This window comes from Carassius gibelio, chromosome B13 (assembly GCF_023724105.1).
Source record: "Carassius gibelio isolate Cgi1373 ecotype wild population from Czech Republic chromosome B13, carGib1.2-hapl.c, whole genome shotgun sequence".
Taxonomy (NCBI): domain Eukaryota; kingdom Metazoa; phylum Chordata; class Actinopteri; order Cypriniformes; family Cyprinidae; genus Carassius; species Carassius gibelio.
In genome coordinates, this window is record NC_068408.1 from 24,566,482 (window position 1) to 24,593,626 (window position 27,145).

At 39.0% G+C, this 27,145-nt stretch overlaps 2 protein-coding genes across 3 annotated transcripts; one reads left to right on the plus strand and one right to left on the minus strand.

Annotated features, from left to right (window-relative positions):
* The first annotated feature begins 36 nt into the window (after positions 1 to 36).
* Positions 37 to 11,561, plus strand: psap (prosaposin). Its single transcript, XM_052572915.1, has 14 exons — positions 37 to 204; positions 3,003 to 3,136; positions 3,225 to 3,299; positions 3,377 to 3,502; positions 4,294 to 4,473; positions 4,581 to 4,724; positions 4,832 to 4,888; positions 7,977 to 8,129; positions 8,375 to 8,467; positions 9,007 to 9,184; positions 9,272 to 9,435; positions 10,460 to 10,540; positions 10,631 to 10,738; positions 10,849 to 11,561. The coding sequence occupies exons 1-14, from the start codon at positions 174 to 176 to the stop codon at positions 10,882 to 10,884; spliced, it is 1,560 nt and encodes a 519-aa protein (XP_052428875.1). The 5' UTR covers positions 37 to 173; the 3' UTR covers positions 10,885 to 11,561.
* Positions 9,477 to 26,975, minus strand: abcg2c (ATP-binding cassette, sub-family G (WHITE), member 2c). 2 transcript variants are annotated; one of them, XM_052572913.1, is made up of 16 exons: positions 26,752 to 26,975; positions 24,586 to 24,776; positions 24,030 to 24,089; positions 21,269 to 21,386; positions 20,491 to 20,646; positions 20,170 to 20,327; positions 19,047 to 19,198; positions 18,859 to 18,951; positions 18,128 to 18,303; positions 17,879 to 18,030; positions 14,955 to 15,044; positions 14,746 to 14,870; positions 14,405 to 14,559; positions 13,087 to 13,176; positions 12,957 to 13,009; positions 9,477 to 12,847 (listed from the first exon to the last, which is right to left on the minus strand). In XM_052572913.1, exons 1-16 carry the CDS (start codon positions 26,752 to 26,754, stop codon positions 12,700 to 12,702), a joined length of 1,920 nt encoding a protein of 639 aa, XP_052428873.1. In that variant the 5' UTR covers positions 26,755 to 26,975; the 3' UTR covers positions 9,477 to 12,699. The 2 variants fall into 2 exon arrangements, with proteins under 2 accessions (XP_052428873.1, XP_052428874.1); XM_052572914.1 differs by lacking the exon at positions 26,752 to 26,975 and adding an exon at positions 25,599 to 25,735.
* Between the last annotated feature and the right edge of the window lie 170 nt (positions 26,976 to 27,145).

Genomic DNA, 27,145 nt, shown 5'->3' on the forward strand with positions numbered 1-27,145 from the left:
CTCGGTCGCGCGCACGCGCATGCGCAGCGGTCAGCTGACAGTGAGATCATCAGCATAAAGCCTGGTCACGCGGAGCGGGCGAGTCACTGCAGCACAAACACCTTCACCACCCGACACATTCCAGATTCACAACACGACACTGCGGTTCGAGAGAAGCTTTTGCCCGAGTCACGATGCTTCTCACACTACTGTTTATCTCCACGGGTAATATTCTTGAGCTTCGCATGATTTCTAGTGTTTCGTTGTGAGAAGTGTGTCACAGCTGCAGTTAATGGCGGAGGGAGTGTTTGGTAAACATGTCATGTAGGTTATTGACAGTTGGGCCTGCTTAAATGAAAGCGTTATCTTTAAATCCAAACCTTAACATATAATGTATTCTTGTTTTCTTGAACAGATTAATCTTGTATATTGATTGTAGTAATATTGTTTTTCTTTTTGTTTATTAGGCAATCCGTCGCGTGTTGTGCTAACTGGCTAACGTTAACTGGTTTTTGATTTTTTTTTCTTTTTTTTTTTTTTTTTTTAACTGCGTCCATAAGTCATTTCCCCCCTTCTTTTGTAACAGTTTCTTTAAAATTATTTAAGTTGTTTTTAGCTGGTATATGTGGTTTCGTACACATGCATTTGTTTGTTGCTTATATGTTTTTGATTGGTCTGACTTGACGGAAGTATATTTTAGTTAAGATAGTTATAATTTGTATGAAAAAGTTGGGTTAATTGGTAATCTGTTGTAGTTGGTAATGTATTTCTTAAATTTAATTGGTATTTAATGCGAATCGTTTCCGCGTCATGACGCATCAGTTTTCATGTAAGCTTCGTCTCGTGCTTGATCGATGTAGATGATTTCATCAGCTTTATCTCTTTCTCTGATAGAGTTGTCTGAATGTTGAGGCAGTGACCGATACCAGAGGCTTTTTCTCTCTTGTAATTGTCTTTTGTCTGATCAATTGTATGCGTAATTTGTTACTAGGTTGCTTAGTGCTTCAAAATAACACCTATTCATACGTCCAGGAATCAGATCAGTTGCTACATTTGTAGTTTCTCTTTAGGATTTGCCATTACTATCACAATTTCAGGTCGTATTGTTTTTTTTTTTTTTGCGCAAAGGATTATTAATTTTGCAGGTTTTTTATTTTTTTTTGCTCCTGAAGACATAGAGGAGGCCTTTATACTTCCGTCTATATATGAGGTCATTCTCGCGGTCTCTGGCTTGTGGAGAATGGTTTATTAATAAACACACTCATACCTCTCAACCATATTTTCAAAAGAGGAAGCTGGAAACTGTCATAGTTTGGTCTATTGGCCAATTAGACCATGTGTATGACTCAGCAAGTTTAGTGCTAGTTATTTTGAGCATGTGAGTGTCTTTTCGTATCGCTTGAATCGTTTCCTCATTTTGGATAGTCTGATCACATTGACAAGAATTTGTAATGAAACATTGGGTTTTGGTTTACTGAATAGTTTTGCAATTAGCTTAAATCCAGTGGAATCCTCTGAACCGGTGGAATTAAACCCATTCTCCCTTAATGAGTTCATGCGCACAAATATAAGAGAATTAGAAAAATGTTGTTTAAAGCAGTTACTGTAATTTCTTTACATGCTTTTGTAACTTCCCATTAACAAATTAATTGGCCTGTTTTCTGTCTAGCATCAGTTGTTATTGATTGATCTTGTTCTGCTCTTGTATTTAGCACAAGTGCTGGTAAAATGTAAGTGTTTTATTGTTTGAAGGATCAAAACGGTCTCCTAACTAACACAGTGATCATGCAAAGTAAATGACCCATGGTTTATGGCAGAGTTTTGCCATAATCTTTAATGTCTGCACGGTTTCTGACTTTATGCTTTTATTTAGGTGGTTTCTGCTTTGGTTTTGATACTTGATATGTAGTGACCGAACAGAAGTGAAAGTCTGCTGGTTTAAGGTTGTGTTTTTATTGGTAGTAGAGTACTTTGTGTGTTGTCTGATTGTGTCAAGAGTTTAGTCGTCCTGGGATGGTTTTAACATTTAGTCATGGCACAGGTTTTTTTTTTTTTTTTGCGGATGCTGAGCTGGTGGAAACTGACACTGGATCATAAGACCTCTTTAGCTTGTTTTTGACATTGGTTGTGTCTTAAGTCAGATGATATTGCCTACACATTTTGCTATGCCTTGCCTTTTTTTTTTCAGCAGGAGGAATGATTCTTTAAAACATTTTTTCTGATTATAACTGTTAGCCTGCACTCTTAAAAATAAAGGTGCTTCACAATGCCATATAACCGTTTTGTCTAAATGGTTCCATGAAGAACCTTTAACAGCTGAAGAACGTTCTATTTCACAAAAGGTTGACGAAAATTTCTTCAGATCCTAAAAAGGTAAGGAGGAGGTGGATCTTTAAAAAGAACCTTTGACTGAATGGTTCTTCTAAGCCATCGCTGCGAAGAACCTTTTGCAGCACGTTCATTTCTAAGAGTGTGTTTGTGAAAATGGCAGTCTCTTAGCAGCTCCATGCAAGCTCAAGACATCTGCAGGCACAGACTGTGAAGCCTGTTCATTTCACTGGTAGTTTTAATATCCATTTTCAGTCGATAGAGCAAAGCAGCTTAATGGTCCCAATAGCGGTTCTGTGTTGAAAGCTTGCGGTATTTTGTTTTCGTGTTTTGGCAGCTATTATGATTTGCTTCTCAAATCTATATAACTTTTGATCAGAATTCAATGGGGAGCCTGCGCAGTCTTTTATTCTGCATTTTCTACAGTGTCGGTTTTGGGCACGAATTGCAGAAACGAAAACGTTATTGGTCACTTGGTTGTAGAAATATTAAAGACTCTGATTGTTGAAGAGATGGTGATTCCTGATTCTGTGGATACAATACAAATTGAATTCAGTAAACCATACGATGTTACCTGATCAGATAAGAAATGAGGCACTGCTGTGTAAATGCTGACTTGATTGGGCCGTCTCATCTGTTTGACCAGTGTGTCTGTTTTATACACATCTAATCTATTTTCTCTTGTTTCCTGCTAGCCGTTGCGAGTCCCCTGTTGGGTACGGAGCAGTGTGCCCGCGGTCCACCCTACTGGTGCCAGAACGTGAAGACCGCGTCCCTTTGTGATGCCGTCCAACACTGCCAACAGAACGTGTGGAACAAGCCTCAGATGGTGCGCTGACCGGATTCTCAGAAGAGCTTTTGTATGCCAGTGCAGAATTCACAAGCTCATAGTTTATAAAACCTTGTTGTTGTTGCAGAAATCTGTGCCATGTGATCTGTGCAAAGAGGTGTTGGTGGTGGTGGAGCAGCTTTTGAAGGACAATGCCACACAGGTATGCTGACGTGATAGCACTGGGGTTTTGAGTACTTTTTATGGGAGGCCAAAGTCCTAATTCTTATGTCAATCTAGAGCGAACTCCTGGACTACATGGAGAAGGCCTGTCAGCTGATCCCTGACGAGGGCCTGGCTGACCAGTGTAAGGAGATCGTTGACAACTACTTGCCCATTCTCATGGGCATCCTCGAAGGAGAGCTGGTGAGCCGGACACTTCCTTCCCTTTTGACTAATTCAGTATCATTATTCTCCTTTTAGTTGGTGGTAGTTTGTGATTTGAAAACTGTTGAACACCCACCATGTACCAAACACAAGCTCTGTTGGAACGGAAAGGCAGATATGCCGTTTGAAACTTGAGGAACCATCTGCATGTTTCCAATCCAAAACTATTATTAAATAACTGTGTGTGTATAGATTTTTTTTTTTTTTTTTTTTTTTTTACAATCTTGGCGTATTGAGCACTGACAGTATTTTTCTCAATGCCTGTTAACACCAGAGTCATAAATATGTACTTATGAATATATTGGTTGATGCTGATAATTAAAAAAATAGTGACATAACTGTGAAACCGGAGAATGTATATACGTAACTTCCCACCAAATAGTGGATTTTAAGCAATTTGTGCTTTTTTAAAAAGCCACACATCAGTGACATTCAAACATGCTGGAGGAAAAATTGATCAAATCACAACTTTTACCATCAAAGTCATGAAATTGTCTTGGTGGGTATAATCTGAAACTAAGCTCTTTAATGTGTATTACTGCTTGCTTTGGTCTGATTAGACTGGTCTAGTGCCGCTAAGATGGTTAGTCACCCACAAAGCATCCTTTGTGTAATGGGCACTTCCTTCCCACACAGAGCCTCATCTGTAATTCACCGCATCAGCCACAGTCTTCCTTAAAGAACTGAAGCAAGGGGAAATGTATTCAGCTGTGGATCCTATCGGTTTATATCATGCTTTACAATGCTTCTGTGTTCCCATCATCCCTCAGGATGACCCCGGTGTGGTCTGCAGTGCTATGGGCCTGTGTGTGTCCCAGCAGGCAGCTCTGGCTGAGCTCGTATCCAATGAGATCCCTAAGGTGGACCTGAACCAGCGTGTCAGCCCCTTCCTGCTCAACATCCCTCAGCTGCTCTATCCCCAAGACAACACCAAGGAGACCCCCAAACAGGTGAAGCTGTCATACCTGAATGTTTTAATGGGGGCGGGTCTGATTAAAATATGCTTAATCTCATCTTGTATGTTTATGAACTGATTTTTGTTCTCTTGTGACTGCAGACTGGTGGAGATGTGTGCCAGGACTGTGTTACGTTCATCTCTGACACTCAGGAGGAAGCCAAAGCCAATTCCTCATTTGTCAACACACTCCTCGCGCAGGTGGAGAGCCAGTGTGATCTGCTGGGACCTGGCATGTCTGATATGGTGAGAGCAGGAGTTTAGAGTTGGGTGCTCGAAGTAAAGATGCCATGCTTTTATGCATTGCACTTATGGGACACCTTTGGAGGTCTTATCTCTCATTTCTTCAACAGTGCAAGGAGTACATCAGCCAGTATGGGCCACAGGTCTTCGAACAGTTTATGTCCATGGTAAGTGATTTTTGCATCCCTATTTTTGTTTGTCTTTGTCTGCATTTCAGCGGTTTCATTTTCTTCCATCCTCTATTACCAAAATGGGTGTTTAAGTTCCTCTTCTGGTGGCACACCACAGTGAGTTTTAAAGGGGTCATATGAAGAATCAAGTTTGAATGTACTGTATCATGTTTGATTTCCAGATCTCAAAACCTCCTTCCTAGTGTAAAAAGTGATTTTAAACTATATATCGCTCCATCCTTTGGTTCTGCCGTTTGAAAAAAGTGACATGCAAAGAAGGCAAACAGTTATTTTTAAAATGTCACCCCTTTAATATGGGGATCTTGTTGCAGATTTTGTCAGTCAAGTGAACAAAACTGCGTTTAATTTCCCTGTTAAAACACTCTGCCTGTCAGCTTAATCCACAACTCTAATCACGTGTCTTTATTTTTTTAATACCCACCTTCATTTCTCCTTTCTCTTCACTCCCTCCTCTTGTGGTTTTGTTTGCTCTGGTCTTCAGGAGAAGGTAGGTTTTTCTGAGCTGCTTGTCTTATCCTAGCTTGTGCCTTTTAATCTGTCTGTCATGTGGCTAATTCATCTGTGCTGTTTTCCCATCTAACCCCGACCGTTGCTAATCTGTGCTGTTGTTAGACTAGTCACTCACACAATCTTAAAATAACCCTAACCCTGAGGATTCCATGTTTTGTGTAGATTTAGTACCAGACCAATCATCTATTATCATGACCTCCATCAATAAAAATGCATAGTAGGGTTGAAACTATGTACCGTATTTTCCGGACTATAAGTCGCACTTTTTTTTTTTTTTTTTTTCATAGTTTGGCTGGTCCTGCTACTTATAGTCAGGTGCGACTTATTTATCAAAATTAATTTGATGTGAACCAAGTGAAAACATTACCGTCTCCAGCCGTGAGAGGGCGCTCCGTGCTGCTCAGTGCTCCTGTCTACACTGTTCCGGACTTATACTCCGGTGTGACTTACAGTCCGAAAAATATGGTACTGATTCTACTTTGGTTACTGGTTTCATTCAACACAAGTATTTCAGAAAGCAGGGTTAAACTTGCTGACAAATAAACCCCAAACTCTTTGTTTTAACCAGAAACTTCCTTGCTGGTAAAAATGGCTGGGCTGGGCTGGGCTGGGCGATATATATAAAAAAAAAAAATCTCGATATTGTCAATTTTTACGATATTTGATTATATATCTCTATGTTTCCATTTGCATTTAAATAATAAAAAAAAACATGATTTTCTTTTTCCCGATAAAACAAACAACTTTTTTTTTTTTTTAGATTTAAACAGCTTATTTAAGCAGTTAAAAAAATCTAGACCAAGAGATCACTTACTGCTTTTTATTAAATGAATACATGTAGGCCTATATGTAACTGAAGCAGTGCAAATTAAGTACAGAAAGCGCATTGTCAACTTTTTAGTGCATGCAATTCACAATTTAAACCATGCAACTGGGATAAGTATTTTATTTTATTTTTTTTTAACAAGTTTTTAAGCTAAGAACACAAGTCTGTCAACTGTCTGCGGTTTTAAGAGAAGCTCTGTGGCATGAAACTATGTTCCTACTGACATTAAAAACCCTCTTAGATGGGGAGCTAGTTGCTGAAGCACATAGCTATTTCTTATATATATAAATGATTACCAAAGACTTTTGCATTTTCTCTGTCTATATTATGGAAACTGGTAAACGTATCAGTGAAATTCCCCAATAGTAATTCCAAATGGCCATAGCCTATGTTTCTCTATTCAATCATCAGCGGTCGAGTGAGTGCATTTATTTTGCGATCACAAATACAAACAATACAGTTGAGATCTCACGCAGAACACAGACCGGCTGAACGACGCTTTCATTAGATCGCTCAATTCCAGCTTGTTCGTGTTTTCAGATTATCGGCGGCGGCTCTTCCGCAATGAGGAGTGAACATGTGCACATGGTTGCCAGATTGCTTAAAATAAGCAAACACCGGGCAGAAAATGTATCCTTGTAACAGTGGAGCACTGATTTGGAGGTTTAAACTCTTGTTATCTGGCAACCGCTATCATTAAAGCTCTCGTAGTAGAGGGGCGTAGAGCAGTCAGCAGTTACAGGTTACTTTTTTGGACATGCGGCACGTTCTTTTGGGAAAGTATGCTTGAATTTGAAATATTCGATATTCCCGATATATTCAAATTTTACATCGTCGTCAAAATTATTCCGATACTATCGCTAATATTCGATATATCGCCCAGCCCTAGCTGAGAGTAAGTTCACTCGGCTCATTCAGCATCCAAGAACACACAAAGACATTGCAGCAGACTTGGAAATGGATGCTAAGTAGCACACCATACTAAAATAGTTTTTATTTAATTTTTTTTTAGTGTGAAAAGTTGATTTATAATACTATTAAAACCTGGAGCTTCATCAATGGGTATAAGCTGATATGGCTACTCGGTTACCTGTTTTTGTTTACTTAGCTACAAACTTGTTGCGAATGCCGTGTAACCAGCTTTCTAGAATTTACCAAATGTCCATTCTATTTTGGTTCTGACAACATTCTTCCCCAGGCAGATAGAATTACATGCAGACTGTTTCCTGAATTCCTTTCAGTGGCCAGTGACCTAAAGTATTTTGTGACTGGAGCGTTTGTATTGCAGACCAATTGCTTGAGTCTGTTCATCTGAAGTGACCAAATCTGTCAAAAGTATTTTAGGTTTGTGTCCAAGTGCTAAACAAATCTTTAAGGAACTGATTGTTCCAATTGCAAATAAGGATTAATCTTTGTCTTCCATCTTGAGAGCTCTTGTTCAACACATTTTGATTTGAACATGTGGTTTATATAGTGTTACACTGGATGAATTGGTCTTAACTGAACCACTAGCTTTTTGCACCTCTTGTGCTTGCATGCATGTTTGGCAGGGTGATGTTGGAAGCTGTGGGCATGAATTGAAGCAGCATCATGGGTAATTGGTTAGTCAGAGCTATGCTGCATGATGTCATCCAGGAAGATGGTGCGCTGTTAGTGCATGGCTAATATTCCGCTCATCTTGCTTTTTATCTGGTCTAACTGGTGCCATGTCTTACAATCCCTCTGCAGCAAGCCAAGGACATCTGCTCTGGTGCTGGATTCTGCCCCACTCAGATTAAATCTGTGCGCATGGAGAAGCTGATGCCCGCCAAATCAATCCCTGCTGTCAAGATGTTCCCTGCAACCAAACTTGAAACACCTGTCAAAAGCAAGCCTGCTGTGGTACGGAAGCATAGCTTTTAAATCTGTGGATTTGGTAGTTTAACACTTTTTTTTTTTTTTTTTTTTTTTTTTTAAGAGAAAATAAAGAAATGAATAAAGAAATGGAAACTTTTACTTTGCCAATGCAGAGGTCTAAAGTAATTTAGTGACTCAAATGTGGTCCGCTGTTAAATGGCCTTTTAAATGAAGCTTTGGTTGGGAAATTGGGAGAGGTTTCCTTGATGCATGTGTTACTGTTTTGACAGACTCTGGTGCGAGTACGTGACTCTCCTCAGTGTGCCATCTGTGAGTTTGTAATGAAGGAAATTGAGGGCTTGGTTCAAGATCACACATCTGAGGTAAGAAGCCACATGTCAGACGAACGATCAAAAATAAATGAATTGAAATGTGGAGTTAATTAAATTTCATTAACTATTAGTAGTAGTAGCCATTTATTGTAGTAGCCCTTTGTCACAAGTACCAGTGCAATTAGATGTAAGGACTGAATGATTGAAGCCAGTGAGACAAACATAGCAGCAGCTGGGACTGATGGAATAAGGCCTTCTCCATTCAGAGAAGAGAAAGTAGATAAATATAAAAAAGGATAATGCATGCATCCTGTTTCCAGTCAGCAAACCATAGCATGCGATTCACTTGAACTATAAAATTCATTATTAGATAAAATAAGCATTGTGTCAGTGCAGAAATGGCTTCACATTATGAAATACTTGAATTAAAATACTCAACTGTTTTTAAATATTAACACTGACAGCAAGGTTTAATTAGCTATAGCTATATTGTTTGTTTTTTCGCGCTCAGATTTTCTGGAGAACTTGCTTTATGATTTTGCGCCTATATGTCCTCTATTAAAGGTGTGCTTACTCTGTTTTTTTTTCAGGAAGAGATTGTGCAGGCTGTGGAGAAAGTCTGTGATATTTTACCCTCCACACTCACAGCTCAGTGCAAGGACCTGGTTGAGACCTACGGCCAGGCCATCATTGAACTGCTTGTGCAGGAGGCCGATCCCAAAACCATTTGCACTTTCCTCTCTCTCTGCAATGGGGTCAGCCATGTCCGTAAGTGCTGAAAACACCTTTTGTTTTCTTTATAATGTTCCTCTTTTTCTAGATGTGAGCTGCATTTGTAATGCTCTATTCTTGCAGCTGTAATGGACAAGCAGCGGTTTGAAGCGGGAGGCTTCTGTGACGTGTGTAAGATGGCAGTGCGTTATGTGGACGGGATCCTGGAGCAGAACGCCACTCAGGCAGAGATCGAGGTGGCTGTGCTGAAGGTCTGCAACTTCTTGCCTGACGCTGTCAGAGATGAGGTAAAGTCACGCTTGCAGTAAAGAACACCCATCTTACATCATTACTTCATGTTTTTAATACATCCAACAACAGAACAAATACAAGTGTTCATTTCATTTAAATTGTCAGCAAACATTCCACTGTGCTGTTGTCCAGCAACATGCAGTGTGAGATTTATTTGCTAACAAATTTGGGTCATTTTTAATTCACATTTAGGAACAAAACAGGTCAACCAAACTTGTAATGAGGCAAACTGTTTGGTTAAAGGGATAATTCACCCAAAAACGAAAATTGTCATTTAATTACCCTCCCTCCCCTCGATCCAAACCTGTTAGTCCTGCATCTTCAGAGCACACATGAAGATTTTTGATAAAAATCTGAGAGCTCTGATCCTCCCAGACAGCAATGTAACTGACACGTTCAAGGCCCAGAAAGGTAGTAAGGATGTCGTCAAAATGGTCCATGTGATATCAGTGGTTCAACTCTAATTTTATGAAGGCACGAGAATACTTGTGCAAAGAAAACCAAAATCATGACTTTATTCAACCATTCTTCTCTTCTGGGTCTGTGTGTGTGTGCTGCTGACGTAGAATGCACTGCTCCTTGTTTACGAGCAGAGGAATGCACACGCGTGTGTCGTGGGACTCATTAAAAGCGTCTATGGTGACCCAGAGAATTGTAGAACAAAGTCAATTTGAACAAAGTGTTCTCATAGCTTCATAATTTCTGTTGAATTATTTCGGCTGTCTATGGAGGGTCAGAAAGCTTGTAAGGTTTCATCAAAAGTCTTAATTTGTGTTCCAAAGATGAACGAAGGTCTTACAAATTTGGAACAACATGAGGGTAATTTAATGACAACTTTCATTTGAGTGAACTATCCCTTTAAATGTTTACAAAAATTGTACAGCCCTATTTATACACTTACATTGCAGAAAATATTAACTTTTTCCTCCCACATCGTGCAGCCCTTCATCAATCAGTGTTAGATAACTCTTTGAGTGCTGTAGGAAATGATGTGGTGTGTGTGTGTTCTCCTGCCTGCAGTGTAACCAGCTCATTGAGCAGTACGAGCCTCTTCTGGTGCAGCTGCTGCTCCAGACGCTGGATCCTGACTTTGTCTGCATGGTAAGATTTACCCTACACTCTCCAGCTCAAATCATGTGATCAAATGATGATCCCTGACCAAGTTTGTTGGGGATTTATTTGTGTGTACAGAAGCTGGGAGCGTGTCCTGAGGCAGTGCAGAGGCTGCTGGGATTGGAGCAGTGCAGCTGGGGACCAGCATACTGGTGTAAGAACGTGGAGACCGCTTCTCGCTGTAATGTAAGTGTCGTCTGTCTAGAGTTACAGAAGATAACTCTTTGGGTTTATAATGTTGTACTGCACATCAAAACTGGCTGTGACTTGAAGTAGCTTCTGTGTTTGTGACGTAGGCCTTGGATCACTGCAGGCGTCACGTCTGGAGCTAAAGGATGAGCAGAGCGGTCCTCAACAATCTTAGGAAACTAAAGGAGAACTGCTGTAGAGCTGCTTTTCGGTTTTAAAATCAATATTTGGGTTTTCTTTAAAAAGTGACATTTGAAATTGGTCACTGCTAATTTAACAGCCTTGTTTCAGGGGAAGTAAGCTTTTACTATAGTTTGAGGGGGCAGGGGTTCGGAGGGAGTTATGAACTGCAGGTGTAGATGTATGGGAAATACTTGCACTGAAAGTTTTTTTTTTTTGCGCTATTTTGGGGACTTATCTTTTAGAATAATATTCTTTTAGTTGTACAATGTTGATTTCTTTAAATATGCACACAGCGTGAGTTTATATGGAGATATGTGTCTTTATCAGAAGAGGTGGTCTGAGACCCCTGAGAATGAAGATGAAATGCTTTTGGATGCTCTGGTATCCCTGCCTCCCTCTTTAACTGCACCTGCAAGGCCAGTCATCGAAATCTTTGTTTTTAATGGAAGTCGATTATCTCTAACTGTCACTGTTTATTAATGATCTGAAGGGGAAGTGATTGTGGCATTCTTCATCTGATCCCATTAACTGCTGCCCATCACCGATTGATCGGTCACCGCTACATACATGTGTTTTATCCTTGTGCTTCATATGGTTTGTTTTTTTTAAAGTGAAAATAAAACCAATTTCAACCCCATTCTCCATGGTTTCAGAAGTTTTTCAGACCAGCTCTGGAAGTTAAAATACCATTTGATTTGTTGTATTATTGTTTGTAAATTGTCTGAAACTGTAAATTACGCCAATGTCTTTTGATGACGTGAACCGGACCATTTAGTTTGCTTAATCTGCCTCTTTCTTAAGGTGCAGTCACATTTACTGTTCTGTGAGATTTATAATTCAGTAGTTTTCGATAGGAATCCTTCAGATCAGGCCGTTATTTACAAAAAATCTTAAGGCTAAAAGTTGCTCATGACAAAATCATAAAAATAATAGGTGTGCCAATCCTACATTTAGGACTCTTACATTTTTGCTCTGAGTATTTCACAAAGGTGAAGAGGAGTCTTAAGGCTACACTCTCCCTAAAATGTCTGTTTCCAGAATTTTTTTTTTTTACGTTTGCATGTATTCTCAGCCATGATTATGAAGGGTGTTTATATGCATACCCGCTAATTAAAAAGCATACATGCAAGCAGCTGTCAATACACGCAACATATATTTGTTTAATGACACTTATTCTACATTTTAAAATCTTTATTTTAACGTGACAACTTTATTTTTAAGCCTATTCTGTATTCCTTACTGAAAGTTCATCACAGCTTTGTGAATAGGTTTTAAGAGAAAACTAAGCTAAAAACTTCACGGCTATTTAGGAGAACTCTTAGTGGTAAGATAAAATGTTTTGTGAACACGAGCCCAGGAGTTTTGTGAGAGTGAAACATCCACCTATGGAGATTTCAGTTGGTTGCCTGAATTTGTCATGTTTCGCAAATCAAAAGGCTGATCTGCTGGAATGCAACCTCCATCACAATCGACATATAAAACCCTTTTTTGCCCAGTATGTCACAATGTGTGAGAAAAGATCTGTTGCTAGTGCCATTTCATCGTGATTCCTGTTAACTCTTCATCATTCTTCGAGAGTTGTTGCTCCTGCAATCACATCAGTCAAGTGTACTGTAGTTGTTCTTTGGCAATAAACAACACTAAACACAATTTGGCTTTTTTTTTTTTTTTTGTGGATTCTCTGACTGACACATTTCTCTGTGCTTGGGTTACTTAATGATGCACAGGGTTCAAAGTTAAAACAACAAACGAGTGACACAACCAGTGTCATCCCTTCACTTCCAGCGATTGATCCGACGCAGCTGCACATACGAAAGAATCAGACACACGCACATAATGCCTGTCAGTGCTACCTGGTTCTGCCAGAAGCCCCAAGTGCTGTAATCGATCTCTTGATGATCCAGATACATGTCACCTGTCATGCTGTCAATAAGAGAAGACACCTCACATTACCCACATCACCTCCTAGAGACTAAACTCTGGTAATAATTCAGTCTTTACAGTAGGTGGCACCACAGAGCTTGAGTCTTACCTGGTGTAGTTACTGGTAAAGACTTGATCTTTTAGCTCGATGATGGCAAGTGCCTGAAGGGAGGCAGTTTGATTTGATTACTGCTGAAACGCAAATATATACCGAGTCATAAAATGTTCTATGTTCTTACATTGTAGCCATATCTGAATATACTGGCCCACTTCAGCCAGGACATCCAGCTCAGCATCGAATTCAGGTTCACTAGGAAACCCCCGAACACCTGAAGAGACACGGGACAGAAAGACATGTGCGAATAGATCAGGCCGAATTCCAAAAGTACATCTTCATCCCATTAACTGTAGTTTACTTCCTAATGTTGTGTTGGTGCATTTAAAGCAATTATTTTTACTATCTCAACCTGACATAATGCTTTGCACATTAGTTTGGTTTGTTTAGTAAAATGGCAGTTTAGTGCCACATAAAATAAAATAAAAACCTAAGGGTGTGTTCACACTTGTAGTTTGATTTGTTTGGTATGGACCAAAAGAAAATGATACATTTGGTCCTGGTCCGCTTATAGTGTTCACATTGGCATTTTTGATACCGAAAGACAATGAACCCAAAGGCAAAGTGATGTGTACACAACCTGATTGTTCAAAGGTGCAGTCAACAAATGCAGTCTCTGCTGGACTAAGCGCGCTCATTCTTGCATGTAAATATAATTTTATTTTCACCACCTGCATACTCTCAAGGAGCTCAAAAAAGGCACTTAACCTCATCATTGCTCTATGTTTGCTCTCTGCTCATTTTTTTTTTTTTTTTTGATTACACTGTGTCGTCAAATCATGTAGCATAGCGTCGCATTGTCATTACTTCCTGTTTTTGGTTCATTTAGAAGAAGTATTTGTGCTGAGTTTATATGTAATCTGAACTACACCTGAGTTATCTTTTTAGCGGTCTCAGTCCACTTGTTTGGTGCACACCAGAGTTCGGATAGCAGCGTTCACACTTACTCAAACGAACCGCACTAACAGAGCAATCGCACCAGGGTTCGTTTCGGTTGAACCAAACATGACAAGTGTAAACGCACCATAACATAATAATCATAATTTTTTGAGGGGAAAAAAATATGCAAAAAAAAAAAAAAAGTCATCAATAAAGTCCAAATTATGGGAATTAAGTTGAAGTATTTCTAAAATAAAATTACTAGAATTAATTTGTAATAATTAGATTAAACATTTATATTTTGAAAGTACATTCTATAGCTATAATATATAAAATAGAATATAAATAAAATTCTCAAAATATTAAAACTCTAAATGTCAATCAACATTTGATGTGGCACTAAAATGCCATTGTAGTTTAGGCATATTTTGAATAAGAATTTTGGTAAGAACTATAATTTTGGTATATTTTCAAACCAATTTGAGAATGCAACAAGTGTTTGTTTTTTGGAACAAGGCAAAATAATCTAGATGCCTGTAAATCTTCTGTTCGGCTAAACTCACCATCATTACGACGTAAGGCAGTGCGATGAGGATGTTGGCCATGGCGAAGGAGCCCACGCTGGCACTGACCAGGAAGGCCAAGCTCACCGCTGACAGACTGATCATACTCAGGGTCACACAGTACAGGAAGAACGTCTCCACGTCAGGCTTCAGGCCTGAGTCACAAATAGAGATGAAGATGAGAGTGAGTAACTGCCACTATAATGACAACACCCATATCATGCACCATCTTGGATGCTTTCACACATCTTTTCAGTGCACTACAGGATTGTGTTTGTGGACAAGGATACGTATGAGGATTCCTGAAAGAAGGCATTTTAGAAGATAGTAACACTACTCACCCATCATGAAGTATGGGATGGCAGAAAAGATGAAGACGGGGAGGATGCGGTTCGGTATGAGGTCAGCAAACACTTTGGACAGGAAGTAGACAGAGGTGCGGTAGAAACCACTGGAGTTCTCGTGGCTGCAGGTGAGAGGAACATGTGATGGGGGTCTTCATCTAATAAAGATAGCAGGCCGGAAAGCTCATGTTTAGAGGCGGACTCACATGAAGAGCACTCTCTCGCTGATGAAGAGCTCCACCGCAGACAGATTGCCAAACACCATGTTAATGACTAGGAAAAAGAAAGCTCCCGTTCTGAAGAGACAGTAAATGCATTGTTTATATGCACACATAATTTCTCAGTTAATATATTTCTGAAGGTGCTGTTGACACGAAATCACCAGATGTCAGTAACAACCAACGTAATCCATACATAGAAATAAAAAAATAAATGAGTTCAGAAATTAAGTTCTGTGTAATAAAGTCGAATGACTCAGAGAAAATGTATTGAACACATGACGAAAGGGAGGTAAAAGAGGCATGGAAAGCCAAGACACCAGCTGAAATCTATCAGCAATCCTGCCCCTGGTCAGTGGAAATTGATGGCCTACAAAAAGGTTTCTTATTACTAACATGTCACACAAGAAACACAATCCGGATTTGGAAAGAACATAGTTTCACCATAAACCAGCCACGACCAGGTGCTCCTCACAAGATTTCTGACAGAGGAGTGAAAACAATGATCAGAAGAGTTGTCTAAGAGCCAAGGACTACTTGTGGAGAGTGTCAGAAAGATCTGGAATTAGCAGGTACAATTGTTTTAAAGAAAACAATAAGTAATGCACTCGACCGCTGTGCCCTGTATGCACACTCTCCATGCAAAGCTCTACTGCTGAAGAAAAGCTTGTTGAAGCTTGTTTAAAGATTGCTGGACAACATTTAGACAAGCCTGTGAAATACTGGGAGAATATAGTCTGGTCGGATGAGATCAAAATTGAACTCTTTGGATGCCATAATACACACCATGTTTGGAGGTCAAATGGCACTGCACATCATCCCAAAATCATCATGGTGCAGCTCTGACAAAATTCATATAGACTGAACAAAATAATAAATGCAACACTCTTGTTTTTGCCCCATTTTTCATGAGCTGAACTCAAAGATATAAGATTTTTCTATGCCTGTTTCTCTCACACATTGTTCACAAATCTAAATCTGTGTTCGTGAGCACTTCTCCTTTGCCGAGTTAATCCATCCACCTCACAGGTGTGGCATATCAAGATGCTGTTTAGATGGCATGATTATTGCACAGGTGTGCCTTAGGCTGGCCACAATAAAAGACCACTCTAAAATGTGCACAAATTTGTGAACATTATTAAGAGATACAGGCCTTGTGTACATAGAAAGTGTCCTAGATATTTGAGTTCAGCTCATGAAAAATGGGAGCACAAAAAAAGTGTTGCATTTATAATTTTGTTCAGTATAGTTGAAGGAAGGATGAATGAAAAAAAAAAAACATACAGAGACATTTTTGATTAAATTTTGCTACCATCTATCAGATAAAACAAGGGTGGACACAGCCAAGGAAACCCTCAGCTGGTTTCAGAGAAAGAAAGTAAAGCTGCTAGAATGGCCAGCCAATCATCTGACTTGAGTCCAATAGAAAGTAAGAACTACAGATCAGAGTTAATAGAAGAGGCACAGAACCTTCAAGATTTGAAGAATGGGTTAAAATCACATCTGAGCAATGCATGCGACTAGTTTCTCTGAAAAGGATGCATCTTGATGCTGTCATAACTAACAAAAGACTTTTGTACAATTTACTAAAATTTCAGTGTGTTCAACACTTTTCCCCTCTGTCATTCCATTTTATTAAACATGACTTAATTTCTGAATGTATTTGTTTTGTTTTCTTTGTATGTAGGGTTGTTACCAACATCTGGGGCCTGTACCATGAATCTGGATTAGCTGACTAGCCAGGTACATTTCAGGTTAGTTTGCACCAATCCTGGGTTCTATGTACCATGTAAGTCGCTTGGCTTTTAGTGGCATGCATTCATAGTAATTTACACTCTACGGCTAAAATGCTCCGGGGCAGATTATGTTCTGAGTTAGAGATCTCAAACTGAAGTTGGACCAATCAGATGTGAGAAGAGTGACACATGTCTGACACAAAGTCACTCCAGTTTATCTTGCTCCAAATAAAAGGTCACTAATACAAAAAAAATCTGACCTTACATGTTCGAGTCGATCACTATATATTTTCAAATGTATAAACTAAGTTAACAAGTTTCACATGTCACTGCACTGATAGAGCAAGATTATTCATTTTATTTGTCCTCCATTTTTCATAAGACATTAAAATTTGTTATTCTTCAATTTCTTAACCTTAAGCAAAACCTTTAGTTTTGAATCTCGCTGGGTCTCTCGCGAGAAGTAAATCAAACTTGCTTTGTGTTGCAAGGCTCGTGATTGGCTGTTCGCCAGTGATGTCACACATTAATGTGCACGCTCCACAAACTCAGGATCAAAGCCTGAGTTGACAAAGAAAGTTGATGAACAGCGTCATGGTACCAACAAAGCCAGATTGGAGAGGTTTGGATTTGTCAACTCAAAACTAATCCTGTAACTCTGAATTTGTTCAGCTACCATCATGGTACAGGCCCCTGGTGAAAATGTCATGTCAACAAGCACCTTTTTTTAAAATTGTGACGTTTTGCTTCCAAAATAAAAACTATAGGGTTTGATCATAAAACCACAGAACTGATATTTATTTAATGCACGTAGTACGATATAATAATAATAATAAATAAAAAAAAAAATAATAATAATAATAATAATATTAAATCCCACTGATTCCCAAAACTATCAGAATTTCAGCTACTTTTGGGCCAAATAAATATTAGCAACAATATTAAATAGCATATTTATAAGTTTTGTTTAGTTTGAGCCTCCACCTGGAGTATAAACTCCTATATCGTACTATATGAGCCATTAAAGCCTGATGTATTGAAAGATATATTAAAAGATATGAAAATTACACGTGTAAACATTTACATATACTGTATACATATGTACACACACACACATATACATATATAATATGTATATGAAATATGTAAGCTGTAGATCTGGTAGCACGTACTCACCTGTTCTGAAGAGCCTCTGGTAAAGTGTGTGGGATCTGGTAGTAGATAAGACCCACTAAAATACCAAAGAAAATGTTGAGGAACAGCTGGGCGTAAGACGTCTGAGGATTCCTCAAGATGTTTCTGACGGTGCGGCCGCTCACCAACATGAGCTGCAACATGGACACACACTTATCACCATATACTGATGTTATTCCTGGTTACCTAACGAGTCAACATTAGTTCAGCTAAACCATTGCTTCTACATACCTGGTAATAGAAAGGTGTGGCGTACCCAACCCGGTCACCTTTAGTAACCTCAGGGTCAAGTGCCTCTGAAATATGAGTGAGTCTGTCTTTTACACTGAAGAAATTAGGGGACCTTCTGTAAATTACCGCCAGAGGGTTATCATTCTCCACCACCTCGTCGCTGTTGATACATTTCTCTACAAACACAAAACACAGGTAGTTAACAAGAGTAGTCAAAAAAACTAGTTAACAAAATAAATAAATAAATAACCGCAAGACATGTCTATGTGAAGTACCAACAGTATGACTCAATGATGTATTGTTTATTCCAGTCCTGGATGTGGACTGGTCAGTGTTGAGACACAGTCTGTCTCCACCACTGATTATTGGGAAATTTTGTCTTTTATTCAAAATTTTCTCTATGTAGCATAATAAAAAAAAAAATATTTTTTTGAAAAGTCTCACCAAAGCTGCATATTTGACTTCAGTGTCACATGATCCTTCAGGAATCATTCTAATCTGCCGATTTACAGCTCAAGAAACATTTCTGATTATCATCAATGTTGGAAACAGCTGTGCTGCTTAATTTTGTGGAACCATTTTTTTTTCTTCTTCTTTGGTAAATAGAAAATTCCAAAGAATTTATTTGGAAGAGAAATCTTTTGTCATTTCTTTACAGTCACTTCGGATCATTTAATGTGTCATTGCTGGAATAAAAGGTAGTAATTTAATTCAAATAAAACATTCAGCACCTGATTTATTGTTGTGTATTTGAGGAAGGATGGTTCCATTTGTGACGTCCAGGAAGAAGTCTGCCGGGTTGTTGAATGGCTCGCACTTGTAACCTACGACACATCGACACAAGTCTGAGAATCACAGTACACATGCATTGATTTAGCAGATCACTGCTGATCTTCATTTGAACGATGTCTGTCAGTACCCAAGTCCTCAAAGTAGGTAATGGCTTTGTTGGCGGCCCCTGCGTAGGTGATTTCTCCTTTATGTAGGAGTGTGAGGTGGTCAAACTGGCTGAAGATGGAGTAGCGTGGCTGGTGAATGGAGAAGATGACCGTCTTACCCTTTTTGGAGAGCCTGAGTAACAAAATAACAAATAATCAATCTCAATCAATGCATTTGTCATGATTAAAATAGACAAAAACAGGTTGTATGTGACTGCTTTATATTTGAAGTGGAATGTGGCTTATTCTGAAAACTACAGTATTAAATACAGTTTTAACGGGGAGCCATTTACCACATCATTACTGTGACTCATCTCCCAGTCTGAAGCACAGTTATACCTGTACAATAATAAACTCAATGAAAGTCAATGGGAAGAATGCACTGGAAGCATTCAATGAAGCTTGTACTTTATATTTTAAAGCACTTTATACAGCGATTTAAAAGAATGAACCACAGTACACTTTACACTTTTGAGAAAACGTATTCTACAAATGGCTTCAGTTATCTCAGCATATTAACTCTATAAGCGTATGAATTTGATGCATCAATGAATTACACTGAGTAAAAGGCCTTTTAGTATAATTCTGAAAATGCATCGTTCACGTCTCGGTTTACATGTTAAATCAAATATGATACATCAGGCTTTTGAGAAACTTATTTGTGCATCTCATAATAATCATTGTATTGTGTTGCATTATATGTTTTGATCATAAAACTAAGCATTAAAATCTCATCTTACTAAGACATTATTATGAAATATATAATGACAAATGCAAGGAGACTGCTAGACTGTTATAAAGATCTTATTGATTTACATTACAGGCTTTCTGAATTTCACGTTTGGGCCAAATAAATAAAGCAACAGCACAAACCATTTCTCCTTGAAAATGGCCTCCATATTCTCATACTACATGAGCCATAAAAGCCTACTGTATCAAATGTGAGACTGTCAAAACTAGGATCAATAAACTGATCCATTTCAAAAGACTTCTCACATGTCATGAATTTACAGGGTTGAGATTAAGGAGAAAGGTTTTTTTTTTTTGAAATGGCACACAATGTTTACAGGAAGTAGATATGTCTGATAAGAGAATGTGTGGTACTTCTGCAGCAGTTCCATGATGGAGTTGGCAGTGTTGGCGTCCAGGCCTGTGGTGGGCTCATCCAGGAACAGGAGCGAGGGGGACGTGATGAGCTCCATCCCAATGCTGCACCTCTTCTTCTCTCCACCAGAAACACCACGCAAAAACATCGTCCCAATCTGAGAGAGAACAAGTTCTGTCAGTGTGAAATGACACATTCCTGCTGTCACATTGTATATACACTGACATAGCACCCAACCCTTCTTCCTCACACACACTGTGGGGAAGTTTTGTTCATACCAACACAACAATCATTATCAACATTCCTCTTCAGTGCAGTACCTTAGTATCTGCGCAATCTTTCAGGCCAAGCTCCTGGATGACGGAGTCGACCCTCATCTGTTTGTCAGCTGAGGAATACTCTTTGCGTGACAATCGAAGATTGGCAGAGAAGGCCAAGTTCTCTCTTACAGTCAGAGTTCCCATCAGAATGTCATTCTGGAAGGTGAAAGAAAGCATATAATGCATGATTTAGTCATATTTTCAATGATCTAGCAATTCTTAAAATCACTACTATGCAAGATAAAATAATACATACTACCATCAAAACATTTTGGGTCAGTAAGATTGTTTTTTGTTTGAAATAAATTATTTATACTAACTGTACTCAGCAAGGATGTATTAAATTGATCAAAAGTGACATTAAAAATACAATTCATAATTGTTACAAAAGATTATTTCAAATAAATGCTAAACTTTCTATTCATGAAATTATCGACAAAAAATAAACTGGTTTCAACACTGATAATAATCAGAAATGTTTCTTGAGCAGCAAATCAGGACATTAGAATGATTTCTGAAGGATCATGTGGCACTGAAGAAAATTAATCACAGGAATCAATAACATTTTAAAATATATTCAATTAAAAAACATTTTCACAATAATATTGTTTTTGCTGTATTTTTGTTTGAATAAATGCAGCCTTGGTGAGCATCAGACAGTTTTAAATACATTAAATATTACCAAACCTTTGTACAGTAGTCTATATCAGATTTCTTTTTTGTAACATGTCTTTTGAAAGATCTAAAAAAAAAAAAAAAAAAAAGTGTTGTTCCCCACCTGAACTACATAAGCAGAGGAGAGTCTGAGGTCAGAGGTCACAATGGTGTTGTCAACTAGCACCTGGCCTGACTTTAAGCCCTTAGGATCTTTCCGTCCTGCAATGACATCCAGAAGCCTGAAGACAGACACACTGTAATTAATATACCATATATTGTTAATGCAAAATCTACACACACATATATATATAATGATTTATTCAACTTTATATCATTCAAAACAAGAATTACTTCTGCGAAATACAATAGAAGATATTTTGCAGAAAGCTGGTTACCAAACAACTTTGGGCCACATTGATTTCCACTATAGTCAAACAGTGCCTGAACTATCCAATTAATTGATGACTGAAAGTGCATTAATTACATTGATATAGATAAAGTATCAAAAATCTGGAGATGCAAAAATCTGTCTTCACTGCAGAACACTCCTTCCACCTTACATATACCTAAAGATACCCATATCTCTACCCCAAGCCCACCCTAAACCCAACGCTAAACCCACCCTAAATAAACCCATCTCCACCCCTAAACCCACCCAAACATCCATCTCCACCGTTAAACCATCTCCAACCCTAAACCCACCGATTCCATCTCCACCCATCTCCATCCCTAAACCCACCCATCTCCACCGCTAACCCATCTACAAAGCTACACCCACCCATCTCCACCGTTAAACCATCTTCACCCCTACACCCACCCATCCCAACCGCTAAACAATCCATCTCCATACCTAAACCCACCCATCTCCACCATTAAACCCCACCCATCTCCGACCTAAACTCACTGTTAAACCCATCCATCTCCACACCTAAATTCACTCCTCTCCTCCCCAACCCACCGCTAAACATAAATATCCACCTCTAAACCAACCCATCTTTACCTTAAAACCACCCATCTCCACCCATAAACCCACCCTAAGCCGACCCATGTCCACCCCCTGAACCCTAAACCCACCCATCTACACGTTAAACTCACCCTAAACTTACACGTCTCCACCCCCTGAACCCTGAACCTACCCATCTCCACCCCGATCCCAAAACACACATCCCCACACCCTGAACCCTAAACTCACCCATCTCCACCCATAAACCAACCCATCTCCACCCCTAAAAACACACATAAACACATCATAAGCCCACCCATCTCCACCCATGTCCAGCCCCTAAACCATAAACCCACCCTAAGCCCACCCATGTCCACACCCTGAACCCTAAACCCACCCATAAATCCACCCATGTCCAGCCCCTGTACCGTAAACCCACCCATCTCCACCCATAAACCCAACCCTAAACCCACCCATGTAAACTCAACCATGTCCACCCATAAACCCACCCATCTCCACCCATAAACCCAACCCTAAACCCACCCATGTAAACTCAACCATGTCCACCCATAAACCCACCCATGTCCACCCTAAACTCACCCAACTCCACCCCTTAATCCACCCTAAACCCACCCATCTCCACCCATGTCCACCCCCAGAACCCTAAACCTATCCATCTACACGTTAAACTCACCCTAAACCAGGGGTAGGCAAGGTCCTAGAGAGCCGCAGACCTGCAGAGTTTCAACCCTAATCAAACACCTGAACATGCTCAATGTCGTCAGGATTACTAAGGCTACAGGCAGGTGAGGGTTTTTTCAGGGTTGGAGCTGAACTGTGCAGGACTGCGGCTTTCTAGGACTGAACTTGCCTACCCCTGCCCTAAACCTACCCGTCTCCACGCCCTGAACCCTAAACTCACCCATCTCCACCCCTGAGCCCACCCATGTCAACCCCTGATCTGAAAACACATCCATCTCCACCCTTAACCCTACCCTAAACCCACCCATCTACACCGTTAAACTCACCTTAAACCTATGCATCTCCACCCCCTGATCCCATCCATCGCCACCCCTAAACTTACCCATCTCATCCCCCTAGATGTAGATCTAACCATGCGCCCAGGTGAACTGACATTGTGGGGCTACTGAAAATCAATAAAAATAAATAAAAGCTTGAAACGTGTACTCATGATGTTGTTCAGACCCACTTTATACACCTTATGGTGGATAAATGATGGGTGAGTTTGTTTAAATGCAGAAGTAAGCCGTTTTTGGTCAATGTGTGAGACTTCCAGTTAATTAGCTGCTGCAGGAAAATAATGAGAATAATAAAAAAGAAAAAGAAAAATGCAGTAAACCGTAAAACAGTTTCCAATTCAAACTAGCATGTTCATAATTAAGATGATATAATAAAATACGGAACATACCAGTATGAAATATCATGCCACAAAAAAAGAAAAAATAGCTGGAATCAGATGAGAATGGAAGCAAAACGCATTAAAGTTACAAATGTCTGCTCCCGCTTTTACGGAAAAAAAAGGTGGATATTAAGTGTCCTTAACTTATTTGTACTTGCATTTAGATTAAGAATTTGATACACACTGCACTTATTGTGTATGTACGTTTTAACTTTGTACTTCTATTTGAAAATACATATATTAATTTCTGTAATTTATTTCTGTAGTTTCACTGCCAACCTTAAACCTAAATTAATGATTAAATTAAATTAATGGCAGCAAGTGTTAAAAATGAGCATGAATTGCACCTAACAATTCATTATTGTAAGTACAAAGCATTTAAAGATTGGGACCTGATATTCTTTAAAATTATTTTTTTTTTCAGTTGATGACATTTTATCTAATGCAATGAGGTTTAGATATTTTGGTGCCCAAATACCATTAAAACAAATCAACAGAAATAAATGAAAACACACTTACGATGTCTTCCCACTTCCAGTAGGGCCCATAATCGCATTCATTCCTGGGTTCATGATGCCACTGCAACAGATTTAAAAGATGACATCACTTCCTGGATTGCTTTAAACTAGACAAGAAGTTAACTGAACTGCGAGCAGCTCTTTGCACAACTGTGTATCACTGATTCTTCTTTATACACTGCTTGTATTAACTGTGCAAGAAAACTTAACCCTGAATTAAAACTGTTCAGTAATAGGAGTTTTTCACTACGGAGAGCAGGGCGGCTGATATAATGCAGATGTATCGTGCATTTAAGATAAACTGAGATCCCCCTTTTTCCCTGTGACTAGGGTCCTTATTACTGCACACATCAAAATACAGATGGACAGGCTGGGACATGTCAGATCTAGGCTAGCTAATATAATTAATTAGCTTAGATTGCATTAGAACAATCTAAAACTACACTACCGGTCAAATGTTTGACTGGATTCATGTTTTTCCCATAGGTTTATGCTTGGATCCTTATAGGATTAAGTGTGTCCAAATGTTTGAGTAGCTGAACAGTTCAAAGCATTACCTGACATCTTTGAGGATGTCCTTTTCAACCCACTGCCTACTAAACATTCCTAATCGTTCCTTGATGCTGTAGCGGAGATTATGGAAGGTGACGGTGGGGCCCAGAGTCTGGAAACATGGCACGGTCTCCTCTGTGTCTGTGGACGGCTGTGTGTTCAGAATGACCTCATCCAGCATGATGCCTTCTTCTGTCTGCAGGAGATGCACACCCATTTAAACCAACAACCCATCTCAATTACTTTTCGGTTGCACCACTCTTAACATGTTAAGGGCCTTAAAACTAGAAACATGGAGCTTGTGTTTTATAAACCAATGTCAAATAATTATCCGGAGTAAGTGATTACTGAAGGAGAAAGTGTTCAGTGCAGTAAATGATTTACTACAATGCAGTAAATGATAATGTTAATGATAAATTTCTGTTATGCATGTCAGATGCACAGCAAATGTACAACATAACTTTTACTTTTTTGGAGATTTGTTTGTTACTCTAAAATGAGCACAGTATTTTAGCTTATAGAAAAATAAATATCTTAATATGTGTGTCACATTCTCTTCATTAATAATATAATTTACTATCTACATAATTACAAGAAAACATCTAGGATACCCAACATAATATATTTGCCTTATCCAAATACACACACTTGCGGTCTTTGCACTTGCCCACTTATGTATTTCCTGTATTTGACCCAAGTGTTCAATTGAGGATGAAGACCACAAGTGTGTGAGAACAACTTTTAATTACCTGATGGGACACACTTCTAGTGTTGTAAATACAGTACGTGTTTACAGACATTCATTTGTATTTTCAATACTTAAACTTCTAAATGTCTGTTCAGTAGTCCCTATAACAGATGACAATAACATTTCTGGTGCTTTCAATTAAACAATAACAAGCAGTCGCAAATGACGTATATAATAAATATACTCACCTTTGCATCAATAAAACGTTTAGCACTTTGTTTTACTACCAAATTATGTGCAATATATCATTATTATTAATATTTAACTTACATTGGAAAGGTTACAGTGACCTGTCGCGATCTTGGCAAAAAGTCTTGCGATTTATTTCCAGAGCATGATGAAAAATGGGATACCTTTAGCCTTGAATAGCACTCCATGGCGTATTTGAGATAGTGTGGATTAAGTGTGTGTTAAGGTCACGTGCTTCAGTTTTTAAGACCTGGGAGGACAGTCTTGCGCACTTACTTCCTGTCAGACACACGCGCTCTCAAGTGGCCAAGACCTCTAGTGTGGGTATTTGTACAAGGCAATTAAATCCATTGTTAATGCTTACTGATGCTTGTGCTGTTCCCTTTTTATACAGTGTTTGGTGCTGTTGTTATCCTAACAAAGATGATGTCACTTCCTGTAGTATGAACTTCTCGGCTCTTTTATTTAGGTTTACTTCAGAACGGTTATCCGCCGATAAAGATCACCTCTACTGGAAAACAACGTAAAACCGACGAAACATTCGGTTCTTTTTAGCGAATCATCTTACAACATGAATACTGTTGTCAGATTCTCGAACGAATGGATCTTATGTGTCGGTTCTTTAATCAAAAGCAAAGTGATTCTTAAATGACTCTCAAGAGCCGGTCAGGCTATTTGTAATGTATAAAAAACATACGTTTTTCGTAGAACCCCACATTTACCATTCGTTGCAGCCTTTCTGAATCGCGGAGCTCTAAACCGAGCAAAGAATAACTATAAAATATTATCATGTTTGGTTTCACTTTCCTGGCAGGTCAACCTCGCCGTTATATGCTTTATAAAATGTAGACGGACAATCTCGAGAAGGTAACGCTATCTAAACACAGAAATCAGGACAAATAAAACCGATGACGTTTTTAAAAAGAAAAAAAAGAAAAAGAGCACGTGTTCCGGTGTCACGTAAATCGCGGATCAAATCGCCATCGGACAACTTTTTACTAGAAGAAAATGTCACATGATGTAATTTATAATGATATTGTTCGTAGTAAAAACGAACTAATAGTCATAAACGAGGCCCCTAATTAAATTCGCAAATAATGTGTAGGTCAAAGTACACTACACAGACAGAGCTTAAATATAAAACTCAATGCACAGTATTCGCCATTTGTTTACTTAAGTCGCTAAATAGCGTCTCTTCTCGATAAAAAAAGTATTAAAATTTTTGTTTACGTACCATGTTTTTGAGGAGATGTGCTCCGGTGGGATATATTGGTCTACCTTCGGTGGTCTTGACTCCTTTGTTTAGTTTGTGTGAGGGGTGGGCTTTAACTCAAACGTCTATGAGCATCACAAAGACGAAACAAACTGCTGAAAAACCGAGCAGCTCCTCCTCACAACACAGAGCTGCTGCAGGATACACACACAGGTGATTGGACAGGTGCTCAGCATCTGAAGATTGTTTCCTCATTAGTGATGATGAGTCGTTCTTGAACGATTCGTTCATTTTGAATGAATCTTTAATATGACTCGGCAACGACGAGTTGTCTCAGCAAGGGGATTCGGTCATTTTCCCTGAGAAAATCACTTTGATCACTTTGATAATTCACATAACACTACAAAATCCGGTA